The following is a 12,131-nucleotide window of genomic DNA, read 5'->3' as shown; positions in this document are numbered from 1 at the left end:
TTTATCTTGCATTTTGAATTGTTCTGTGAATGGCTCACAAGGTGCTATAATACACTTGATGCGGTGCAGACAAGTAAATATCTGCACTTCCCCACCAGTGCTGAATGGCTTGTTGATCAAAGAATAAATACTTTTAGGATTTTTTCATGGGATGTCCCATCCCTGGAGGTGTTCAAGACCAGGCTGGATGAAGCTTTGAGCAACCTGGTCTAGTGGAGGGTGTCCCTGCCCATGGCAGGGGGGTTGGAACTAGATGATCTTTAAGGTCCCTTCCAACCCAAGCCATTCTATGATTCTATGAGTCTATACTTGAATCTAAACCGATAATAATGGTAAAGTCAGATTATTAGAACTGTATGTGTATTAGGAAATACAATTGAATATAGATTTGGGGAGACCGCTTTTTAGTATTTATTTAGTAAAACTCACTATACAAACAAAGTTATCACAACAGCATAATATGCAAGGTTATAGTTCCTCCTTCCTTCAAGCTGCTTCCTTTGTTTCAGTAAAAACACATATATACATTTACAATGGCTTCCCTTCAAACATACCTGGTAAAATAAGCTTAAAATAATTTTACATTGCTTGGAAAAAGATTTGAGTAATTTACTCTTACTGGAGTGCCATTGCTGCACATTATTCAAAAAAATAAACCACCACTAAAATATAGAGTAAAACATTTAAAAGTACATTTATTTAAAATGTGGGCAAAATATCAATATAAAAGAAAATAGAGTATAAGAAATAAAAATAAAGTACAAAACATTTTCATCTTCAACATCCATAATTTAATAGATAGCAAGCCCTTTCATTTTTACATCCAAATTACCCTTTTGGCTGAAGTACCATCATTTAAAACGTTTAAAAATGGGCATGATACCTAAAGTGGGCTCTTTTAAAACGGTAGTATAATACAAAACATAGTAAATTATGTTTCAGCATAATAAAATTACACATCCTAAAAAAGATGCAGTTTATTTTTGCTTTCCTGCTTTAAACTGCTCATCATCCCTAGGAAAACAGCTGGAAAACGGCATCCACAGGAAGTTTTAGTTGCTTTGTACAATGGCTGAACAACTAGATTTAATGCTCCAAGGATTCCGAAGCAGTAAGGCATTTCACCATCCATCAAGTAAATTTATATGTACGTTTGTTAAGAAAGAACAACTTTAAGAAACGACTGTAAAATAGAACTTATATAAAAAATACCCAAAAAGACATAGAACCCTTACTGGTCCTACACTGCATTTATCAAACAAGGTTTACAATCTTCTTACTAAAAAGTTATTTTCCTCATCTGCAAGTAACTCATGACAAATATTCCTCAGTGACAAGTTTTTTTCCTGTTGCTTAACATTCTACTACTGTTACTTTCTGACAACCCTGCCTCCCACCTCCACTGACGTCTTTCCTCTCAAAAAGTAATTCCACTCTGAATGTAAACCAGGTTTCTGGGTGTTAAACTATCCTCCTATCAACTAAACATTACACATCCTAAAAAATTATAAATAATTGGTTCCTAATTAAGAAAAGCTTCTGGTAAACCACAATTCCATAAGCAGCTGACAACCTTTACACAAAAAGGATATGATTCGTAATCCAGTGTTTGAGTGAGTACCCCAGTCAAGACAAACTCAGCATTGTGGACATCTGCAAATACAGAAAACATGCATACAGTTTACATCCTACAAAGACATTTTTCCTCCTTCTGCAAGCGTGTCAGAAAGGGCTACTCTGTACCTTTCTGGACTTCACACAAAAGCAGAAGGTAGTAATGCCCCACCAGGCCCCTACTGTCAGCCATCACATACTTCATGCTGCAAATACTAGACTTCCCCGTGCACATCTTTGTTAATTAATACAGCATGTCTTGGGATTTGACACTGAAGTAAAAATAACTAAAGTGAAAGACCTCAAATCTTTAGCTAACTTTATGAATACTGAGACAGTAATCTTGCCTCATGAAGGACTGAAGCCCCAAGTTCACGCCTACCCTTCCAAAGATTTATGTTGATCTGGCTATAAAATACCTCTGTCAGAAAAACCTATCAAACAGCTGGCTCAGATTTCTCCATGGTTTGCAGGATAGACCATGTATTCCTCTATTATTATCTGAAAGCTTCAAAAGATGTCTGTACTTATAAAATAATAATAATAATAATAATAATAATTTGTAAAAGAAAACAGAAATAACACCTAAACCGTTCAAATTACACTGACAGTTTAAACATACCTATGCCTCTTGCAAAATATTCGCGGCATAAATGAAGGTCATTTTCACAGGAAATCAAGATTATCTCTGGCAAACTCTAAAATGAAAAAAACTAATCATAAGCTCAGAATAACACAGTAAGATATTACCAGTAAATTTTAGAAAGCAATAGTCTACCCACTTTATTCTGCTTATGCTCCATGAGTTTTCGAAAAGAAGGTTGTTTAGATAATACTTTTCCTCCTGCGCATTCCACAATAGCTTTCATGGTGGAAAGACTGGGACAAATTCCAGGTGTAATATAAAAATATTTTCCCTAAAAAGAGCAAGAAAGAATAAGAAAAAAAACATTATTTTGTTAACTGATTTCTGCAACCCATTAAGTTTTATCATCACGTGACTCTTCTCTTGCACAATCACAGGGCAGGTTTTGTAAGCTGCTATTAGATATAACAGCTTATGGCAACAAATTAACCAGCTGATTAGTTGTCCTTAATTACCACTAGTGTTTTCCCTGAAGGAGTAAACTCACAATTTTGATTAATTTGAACAGCTTAAGTGAGCCTATTTTAACACCTGTAAAATAACAACCAGTAAACCTTGAAATGACTGCTGCAGCTTAGTAAGACAAGCTCCTTGCTTCTTAAAGCACAAGTGTTGTGAAAGAAGAAAGCGTTAAAGAAAGAAAGTGTTAATGCATCAAGTGTTGTGAAAGAACTTTCAGCTTTTAATTAATAGCCAATTTATTACTTCCCACCAAAAATTACCCTACTACTCGACTGAGACCGACACAGGTGGTCAGATCACAAACTAGATTATCTCTGTTTAACAGCTAGGTATAAAAAAAACCCTCGCTATTTAGACTGCAAAACTGAGTGAAATGTAGTATCTAGACTTAATGAAAGACACAGACTCTTATTCATTACAGGTTGTAAAAATACCCTTTTGAGGTGGTTTGCCTCAATAAGGAGTCTCAAATTCAGTTAGGCTGAAGAATCTCTAGCAACTTGGGTCTTCAGATACCTCTCTGCACCGTAACCTAATTTTAACCAGAGGCATGAAAACCATCTTGCAACATCCTAGCAAACAGCCTGGTGGTAAGTGCAGTCTTCAAGGATAATCACACTAGAACTCCCTGAGGCTGAAGTGCAAACTCACTCTCAGACTCCCATTTTTATGGGCAAGTGCTCTGACTGCTAGGCTGGTGTAAAAATGAAAACAAAAAAAAAAGAAAAAAGTCCCTTCTGTTAAGTGGCTTTTTACAAGTCACAGAGCAATGTTCTAAATTTGATAAGGGAACAAATAGTGTTAGGTATACTGAGAATATACTGAGCATATTTTGTTCACTTCTGCAGGATCCAATCACTCAGAGGGCTTAGATCCATCCCAGTGATGCTAAATCAGGAAACAGGCATAAAGCAAAAAATAAAATTTATAACAAATGTTTCATATTACATTGTTAGTCTGTTTTATTGCCCTTGGCTATAAAACCTGTGGTCGCAATGCTGAAAAAATTAGGTTGAAATGCTCCAAGTATTTAAATGCCATTTTAAACCTCATACCTTGAACAGTGGAGCTACCTGTGCTCTCTTTAGGGACTCCTCTAAACTAAAGCAGAAAAGCACCTCAGCTTCAGCATCTCTGAGCACAAAGTTCTGCTCATCTGAAAAAGAAAGACTGACAATGTAACACACAAAACACAAGAACATCCACGTAACCCAGGATGTAATCTGATCAGAACATGTTGGTGGCAGAGTGACTCTAATGGTAAACACCTACTAATTTTAACATTACTATAATAGCTTTTTTTATTAGGCTTCTTACAAGGATGACCCACAACTACTTGGAGAATAAAACTGTGTGTGTATTTTACAGTTGTATACCTATCAACAACCACTGTCCTATAAAGTCTCTTTTTCTAATTTATTGGAGGAACTTGCAAACCTTTATTTGTTGATTCTCTACAAAAAAGTTGTAGAACAGTTAAGCTCAAATCCCTGTGACAACCTATGGGTGCCCAGAAACTGTCTTCAACTCCTCATGTAGCCTTAACAGAGCTAACTTTCTACCTGTTTTGCTTGTCCTGTTATTCAGCTGATTTTTCTATTTGTATTAGGGGTGGAATTTCAGTCTTAAGTTCATCTTTCCACAAAAAGCTATGTCAAATGTATTTTGAAATCACATTTAATTCAAAACACCTAAGTTTAAAGAACAAAAAAAATTTATATGGGGAACAAATTGGTCTTTCCAAGGACAATTTTGACAACCTACAAGAGCTGGTATTAATATTCTTCCATAAAACAAAGAAAAGCAGTAGGATAATTTTTTTAAACAACTGCCATATTTTCCATCACTGTACTACGTACAAAAGCAAAGGCAGCCCGTTAGCTACAAATCTACTGAATTTCAGTAGACAAGTACTCAAGTACTAGATTAAAACAGTTATCATTCTAAATCCCCAGACCTTCTTTATGTTCTAATAGCTTCCAAATTAATTGATTTCTCAGTTCACTGATGCTGAACCAAGCAAGTTGCCTTCTCCAGATTTATAAAAACGTTTGCTGGTTTATTGGTTAATTGTCCACAGATTTAAGTCTTTCAGATGGTTATGCAGCAATGTTATATATTTGCTCCTTACAAACAAATTATATAAAAAGCACTAAAAAATCATGAAACAAATAATCTGCCTTTAAGAAGATTTTCTTCAGATCCACCATCCTTGTCAAACAGACCAAAACCATCTATTGTGTTATTTTCAACTGTCAACAGAAAAGCAGTGTAAACACAAAGCTGACATCTTCCAACACAGTTACAGTACTAGACTAATTACCTATAATTATTTAAATGCATATTTGTATTTCCAACAGTGGCTTAGTGCTTTACAACTTATATTTTAGAAAAATAATTGAAACCAAAAGCATTTGAGGCTTAAAAAGTAATGTAACCATGGGCAAAAATCTGCAAGTGTTCTGTATGAGAAAGAAATACAATGCTTAACAACATCCAAGCATTTAATCACCCTAAAGTAAACAAGTTTTTTTACTTCATTTAATGCAAAGAAACTGTGTTAAATCAGATGAAAAATAAAGGAAACAAAATGTTCTGTTGAAAGAGAACTTAATAAAAAAAAATACATCATTTCTTATCATGACAGCGTTATTTAATACCAACATCACCTTCTACCTCAAGTGACTGACAAACTAGCTGCTAGTATAATTGTTTAAACATAACATGAGTTGTGAACCACACTAGTCAGATTTGCTATAAACTTAAAATCTCTGCTTTCAAAACCAAACTCTTTAGAAAACTGGCAAGAGACACTGAAGTCAGAACAACAAAGTGTATTTAAATATACATGTCATCTTCCCATACTTAAAATCAACAACCCTTATGTTCACTATAGAAGCTGACAGAAGTTTAACTTACCAACAAACTTCTGGCATTTGAAGCACTCTTCTAGCCACTCTGGAGTTACTATATGCTTGACTACAGAAATTGCTGTCAGGAATTTGACAGTTCGAGTCACTTTACTGGCAATTAGATGGGTGCATTTCTGGGCAGATTCTGCTACTTCACCTCCAAGGATGTACAGTTTCTGAAAGTTGTACAAAACATAGATCAGAATGGAACAGTCCTTTAAAAATTGGAGGAAAAAAAAATAATGAATCATAACATCACCTTCAAATAAAACTAAGCTCCTAATGAAACAGTAAATACAGGAGATTTCTGTATTACAGTCATTCTTAAAGTTGATGAATTTTGACAGAATTTACAGCCATTGGAAATCCAGGCATTTCCTGAAAAAAACTTAATTTGGCAAGACTGAAAGCTACATTCTGCTACTGCAGTTTTTTGGTTTTGCGCTTTGTTTTTTTAAAGCAAGTAAATAAAGGTAAGATACAAATTAAAATCTTTTTTAAGTGAAACATGCTATTAATTTTATGTAAGCAGAAAATTTAATAATTTTGGTCTTTTCTACAGAAGGTATAATACACACTGTAGCTACAGTAAACTTAATTTTGCTAGTCTTTTCTCCAAAAACAAAAGCATCTCACAAAACACATGTATTCTTTAAATGCACTAGTTCCACGTGTATTTTTCATGATACTGAGCAACTATCCTTTTTCCTTGGTTTTAACTACCAAACCTGAACGAACTCATCACAGTCGAGATACAAACAATTATCGAAAGGGATTAGTAATACAACTAGTCAACTGGTGAGGCATATCAAATTACCATAGGTGTTAGTGACAAAGAGTGCTTCCTCCCATAAAAATTTTAAGAATGAAAAAATATTTGGACAGCTTTAGTATCTATCCACCATGGATTTCTGGTTTTCTTTGACAAGTATTTTGTACAAATAAATAAAAAACTCACCAATATATTTAAGTATAAATATTGAACACACTAGGGTGATTTTACTACATCAGTCATCAGGAGTCACAAATGCAGGAGGTCTACTGGGTGTATTAGAAAATGAGAAGCAGACACTGAAACTTTACGGGATATACTGAAAAATACTTTATGTTCCAAAGTATTTAATATCAAGCTTCAAATGCAAACACTGCAAAGGAAAAAAAACTCCGAAGTCCAACTAGTTTAAAAACAAGTTTAGGTATGATAAACTAGACAATAGATCTTTCTAAGCACACCAAAGTGATGCATATTTCTAAGAAATGTAGCAGACTCAAACTAGGCCTCAGTTACTTTTGATTACCTGGACCAGGCATCAACAGCAATATCATGCACTACTGAGGTCAGCAGTTAAAAAAACTCTGTATCTCAAACGTCAGCCAACATGTGAAAAATAACATAAAATGGAAAGTTCTTTTGGAACAAATATTCACTAATTATTAAGGTTCAAGGAACAACTGGGTTTTTATACTGTTAAAATAATGTTATTCCAAGTTAAGTTTTGGGACAGCTTTATTAGGGAACAGAACAAAATCTCCAGGGGAACTTCTTATCTCACACCTGCCATAAGCTTAGTCATCAGGTTTCTTTGAAGCATTTGGCATCACAGATAGCAACTACACTAGAAAAACCTTGGGTCTTATCCAGTACAACCATCACTACTTTTCTCACCTACATTTGGTCATGAATTTTGCTGATTTAAAAACAAATGCGGAAGGGGCTTTCTTGCTCTTTAAAACAATTGTATGGAAAGAAATATCAAGTAGCACAGAAGTATGAAGTAGTTAACTAAAACAAAACCATTCCCAAACAAAATTCATTTCACATAAACCTACAGTCTAACCTCAGCCCCAGTAAGTATGGGTTTTTATCCACGAGATGTAGGCTAATCAAGTTTTAGCAAAAATTCAACATCAAGAAAAAAGTTATCAGATGTTTCAATGTAGTTTACAAGCAGTAAGCATGAAAGTCACCTTAATGTACTGTTGAACTTGCATAGGTTCAAATCCTGTGAAGAGCACCATTGGCGTCAATTCTGGAGTGAGTTTTTTAGTAGGTGGTGGTAGATCTTCAATCCTACAAAATAAATGAAATGCAGCAGAATGTGAAGTTTGGGCCCAAAGTTGCATTATTATTTTAAAACTAGACAAGCACACTCTCAACTTTTACCAATGGAAGTACTTGGGTGAGTCACAATTAGGTAAGACCAGTCTTCTGAAGAAATTTCTATGCTGAGAACAGGACATATTCTCCTGTTTTTGTTCTCTCCCAATTCTCTTACTATTTGACTCTCTAGTTATTATTTTCCTCCTGCCAGTTGAGTAAGTGGCAATACGCAAAAAACATTGCTAGTTTTTTCAGTTCACAGGGCACAGGACGGAATTTTTTCTGTAGAAAAGTATAAGGACTACTGGCACTGATTGCTCATTATTCTTACCTTGCTCTTTTGGAAGATGGCTGAAGACTGGATTCATTTTGCTTTGGTTTCAAAGGCAACCTCACACCCTGAAATTAGATCATCTAAATGTTTATATCTGAATTATCAGGGAAACCAACTTCTATTCTGAAAGATGAAAACTATACACCAATATTCTGAGACTATACTAAAGAAAATTAAACACAAATGAAAAGGACATGCTACTGAATGTGTGCTAGTGTACCTACTGCTTACACAACTGACTCAAAAGCAAAGCTAAGCGTTAACCAAAGATTCTTCATAAAATTATGTAATAATTTATGTGAACACGAAATAAAATACTGAGGGATTTTTTTTCCTTTAAATAAAGCTCATAATCATCAATGGAAATCCCAAATAATTACATGAGGAGACTGAAAGACCTGTCCATTTGTTAAATACATGACGACTACAATATTCTTCCAGGTGCTTAAATATCAACAGAAAATACTGGTACCTGTGTTTTAAATGCTCGAGTTCCCTGACTACATAAAGAGAAGCTCCAGTGGTCGCTCACTGGATTGACACTCCCACCTCCCCAGTACTAGACCCGCCACTAGAGCATTTGCCTCAGAGTGGAGAAATGTAGCTTTAGGCTCTCCCTGGCCTGAGTTACTTGAAACCACAGCTCTCACTTGCAGGAGCATGGGACTTCTATTCCTTTTTAACCTTCCAATCTACACCTGAAATTTAATGAGGAATGCTAGAGGCACACAACCAGAAAGACAGGCAGCATTACTGCAGCCTTGCTGTGAGGATGGTCCTTTGAGAGGAACAGGCCACAGGGGTTTGTTCCCAGCTCTCAGGGATGTGCATTTTTATGCTAGACAATCACTAGTAAGAGCAGCTGGAAAGAAAAGCATACGTGCTCACTTTTTGATAGACATTTCAACTATGCAAATACAAAAGACAGATGGCACCGACACTGTCTGACAGACAGCTGTCCTCAAAAGTGGACCTCATACTTTAAATCCCAGGACAAATAGAAATGCCTGCTGTGAAGGTAGTGAAGTAACGTGTCTGACAGTTCTACATGCCTGGCATTTTCTATTACCAAACCATATTCCTCACATGTGGGCATCCTGAGGGGACCTGGACAAGATTACCTCCAGAAGTGCCTTTCGATCTAAGTCACAAGATTCTGACTTCACATGGGCAAGAAGGGTCCCCGTATAGTAAATACACAAAGGAAGGTACTAAATTAGGCTTTCTGACCCGTAAATTCTCTCCATTTGCTACATAAGAAAACATGGACCACCACCCAGTCTGATGCCTGATTTTAAGACAAGCTCAAGAGCAGTGTGGACACAAAGGGTGATGGTAATAAACCCAAAACTGAGTTAGTTAAAAGCTACTTTAAATACTAATAGTGCATACTGAATCTCCTCAAGGATTTTTTGATTTTGTCATTAGTAGAATTCATTCTTCTTCAGGAAAAGATGAAGTACGCAAATTTTTAAAGGCAGTTAATTTCCTAAAAATTATGTTTCCTACAAGCTCCCAAAACAATTCCACAGGGGTCTATAAGGAGAGGAACATTTCAAACTTATGGCCAGGGATATAGTCATGGCCATTTCTAATCCTGAAAGGACTCAAAACAACAAATAGGACCAGAACCCATGTAAAGTATTAGCACAAATTAAGTTATGACCATTACTAAGCTCCTCTTCTCTGAACGGTATACAAAATTGACATAAGTAATCCAGAACACAAGAGAGGTATGGCAAAACGTTTTTGTGCAATGTAAAATGTCATCTGACAGTCACCCATTGTACAAATGAACTGAAAGCTCCCTAGCTCAAACTGGGACTTACCTTATCAAGTATAAATCTGAAATGGGAAGAGAATTTACAGTACAAAAACTGAAAAAGTTTTCTACGTATTCCGAGCAAGGAAACAGTTCAGAAGATAAGTTGCAGTTTCCACCTTAGCTCTTACACCTGTCTCATGTTTTGCATGTTTCAAAAATACACTACATGACAAAAACTAAATATTTTGTATCTTTTTTAAGGTACATTCTTTATATTCTTACTGTTGTTCATTTGCACTGCTGTTATGTCCAAGCTTATCAACTACACTTTTTAAAGCAAGATATATTTTTAAACTATAAAATATATGTCCATGGTTTTAGTTCTTAGAATACTTCAAAGAGATGAAATGAAGTAGTTCCACCCTTAATTTACATTATCTATCCTATTTAAAATTTAGTCAATATTCTAACAAAATTCTTACTGATTTTTGGTGCTCAGCCTTAAAAACCCTTATGTGGCCTGATTTTCAGATAGCGCTAGGTACCAATTCAAAAAAATACTATGCCCTTTCCAAAGGTCTCATGTAAAAATTGAAGAGCAAAGCACTAGCCCAAGATATCTCAAAAGTAACATGATTTGGTATATCACAGTGCAGGTTCTTAGTTCTGCAAAAGATTTTTTTCTCAGATTTCTCAAAATAAAATAGAGAGAACACTAGCAGGAAGTACAACCAGAAGGTTCAGTGCGGGTCTGTGTTAAATCCCTCTGGCATGTTGCTCACACCATATACATGTGCTCACAAATTGAAAACACTAAAGAGTAATCTTATAAAAATAGCTGTATTTATACAATAATTCAACATACCATTAGAAGCTCTGGTGATACCTTTAATGGGACTCTCCAAGCATCTAGGAAATGAACAAACCAAAAATGAAACCATTGCTAAGTGATTTATAACAGAAGACACATGCTTCTCTTGATTAAACAGGTACATATGTAAATACCAAAGAACAGAGGATTTTGGGACTGAAACTCTTACCCAAAAGGTTTAGAACTAGATGTTGACTAGGAGAAAGTGGATCTTGAAGACTGAATACTGTATATCGACTGTGCTGTATCTGCCGTAAAGCTTCAAAATTTCCTAGCAGTATGTCGCAAAGCCATTGTGCATTCACACATGGTATTCTCCACTCTTTAGCTTTCTCATACTTCAAGCCACTGGGCCTTATTGTTCAGAGATGAAAAAAAAAATGTATTTTAGTAAAATAGGTAAAATAGCAATTTCTAATAATAAACCTAAAATACCAATATTTCTGCATCAACCTATTATCTATTTCAACTGTGACAGAGTAGATACTCTGAAAAAACACTTTTACTTTATGTGCTAGAACAAGTCAATTAGGGGAGTATTTCTGCCCCAAATTGAATCAAGTTAGACCTGGATTTAACTTAGTTTTCCCTCCCCTATTTTTTTTGGAAACAATTACTTAAAAAATAATGATATTCTACTTATATATGATGTAGCAGTCAGCATCACTTATAAAATATTGTAAAACAGTGTAATTAGAAATTACTTTTCTTTTGTCTGTCTTCAGAAGGCCAAATTTATCACGTAACAGTGTGCAGTAATTTAGTACAAAGAAACAACATCACTAAGCGCACTGCTATCAAATTGCAAAACTGATTAACATTCTTATAATGAGATGCAATTAGCACCTCACATTAAGAAAAGCAGTAACTGGCAGTAGGCAACTGAGAACGTGAGTACTGCAGAGATAAACCACTTACTCTTTACAGATGAGAACTGTATTGCTGCGACACAGATAGCCTGTGTATTTGGCACCTGCCAGGTAGGCCATTAGTTTGAGGTCATCTCTGTCACTATCAACAAAACCTGTCACGGAGATTATCTGCAGATAGAAAGAGACAGTTACAAATAACTGAACATAGATGGTACTTACACAACACTCCTGTTGAAAGTATTTTTCTGTTACTAACGTTTTTACATTCCAATGAAATATACCATAACTATGGCATATAGGCTTTTTATTAAAACATGGCTTGTAGGATACATAAAGTAAAATTTTAAAATTATTTGTTTATATATAAACATTTCAGGTTTCCAGCACTAGTTCTGACTCAGGAAGAATCACCTTCATTCTGCTGGTCAGCTTTTTCTCATTTACAAAGACTAGAAGTTTTACTACGAAAGAGCTCACACCTAGTTTACTCCTGGCACCTGTCTTGCCTCTTTCTTTTCCTGATGTTTATATTCAAGGAGACAGAAATGCTTCTA

At 35.3% G+C, this 12,131-nt stretch overlaps 1 protein-coding gene across 1 annotated transcript in view; it reads right to left on the bottom strand.

The window, feature by feature from the left end:
• Positions 1-675: 675 nt before the first annotated feature.
• PAXIP1 (PAX interacting (with transcription-activation domain) protein 1) overlaps positions 676-12,131 on the bottom strand; it is a gene marked incomplete at its 5' end in the record, with an annotated part of 31,532 nt that continues 20,076 nt past the window's right edge. The window contains 11 exons of the mRNA XM_010072456.1: positions 676-1,147; positions 1,593-1,653; positions 2,237-2,312; positions 2,397-2,531; positions 3,778-3,878; positions 5,642-5,810; positions 7,603-7,705; positions 8,067-8,134; positions 10,700-10,743; positions 10,875-11,059; positions 11,624-11,745. Of these exons, the coding sequence (XP_010070758.1) occupies positions 1,132-1,147; positions 1,593-1,653; positions 2,237-2,312; positions 2,397-2,531; positions 3,778-3,878; positions 5,642-5,810; positions 7,603-7,705; positions 8,067-8,134; positions 10,700-10,743; positions 10,875-11,059; positions 11,624-11,745 (1,080 nt within the window). The remainder of the gene's footprint in view (positions 1,148-1,592; positions 1,654-2,236; positions 2,313-2,396; positions 2,532-3,777; positions 3,879-5,641; positions 5,811-7,602; positions 7,706-8,066; positions 8,135-10,699; positions 10,744-10,874; positions 11,060-11,623; positions 11,746-12,131) is intronic.

The sequence above is a fragment of the Pterocles gutturalis genome, unplaced genomic scaffold (assembly GCF_000699245.1).
Source record: "Pterocles gutturalis isolate BGI_N339 unplaced genomic scaffold, ASM69924v1 scaffold8987, whole genome shotgun sequence".
NCBI classification, from domain to species: domain Eukaryota; kingdom Metazoa; phylum Chordata; class Aves; order Pterocliformes; family Pteroclidae; genus Pterocles; species Pterocles gutturalis.
Note: the sequence above shows the minus strand (reverse complement) of the source record. Positions and strands in the feature narration are given on the sequence as shown.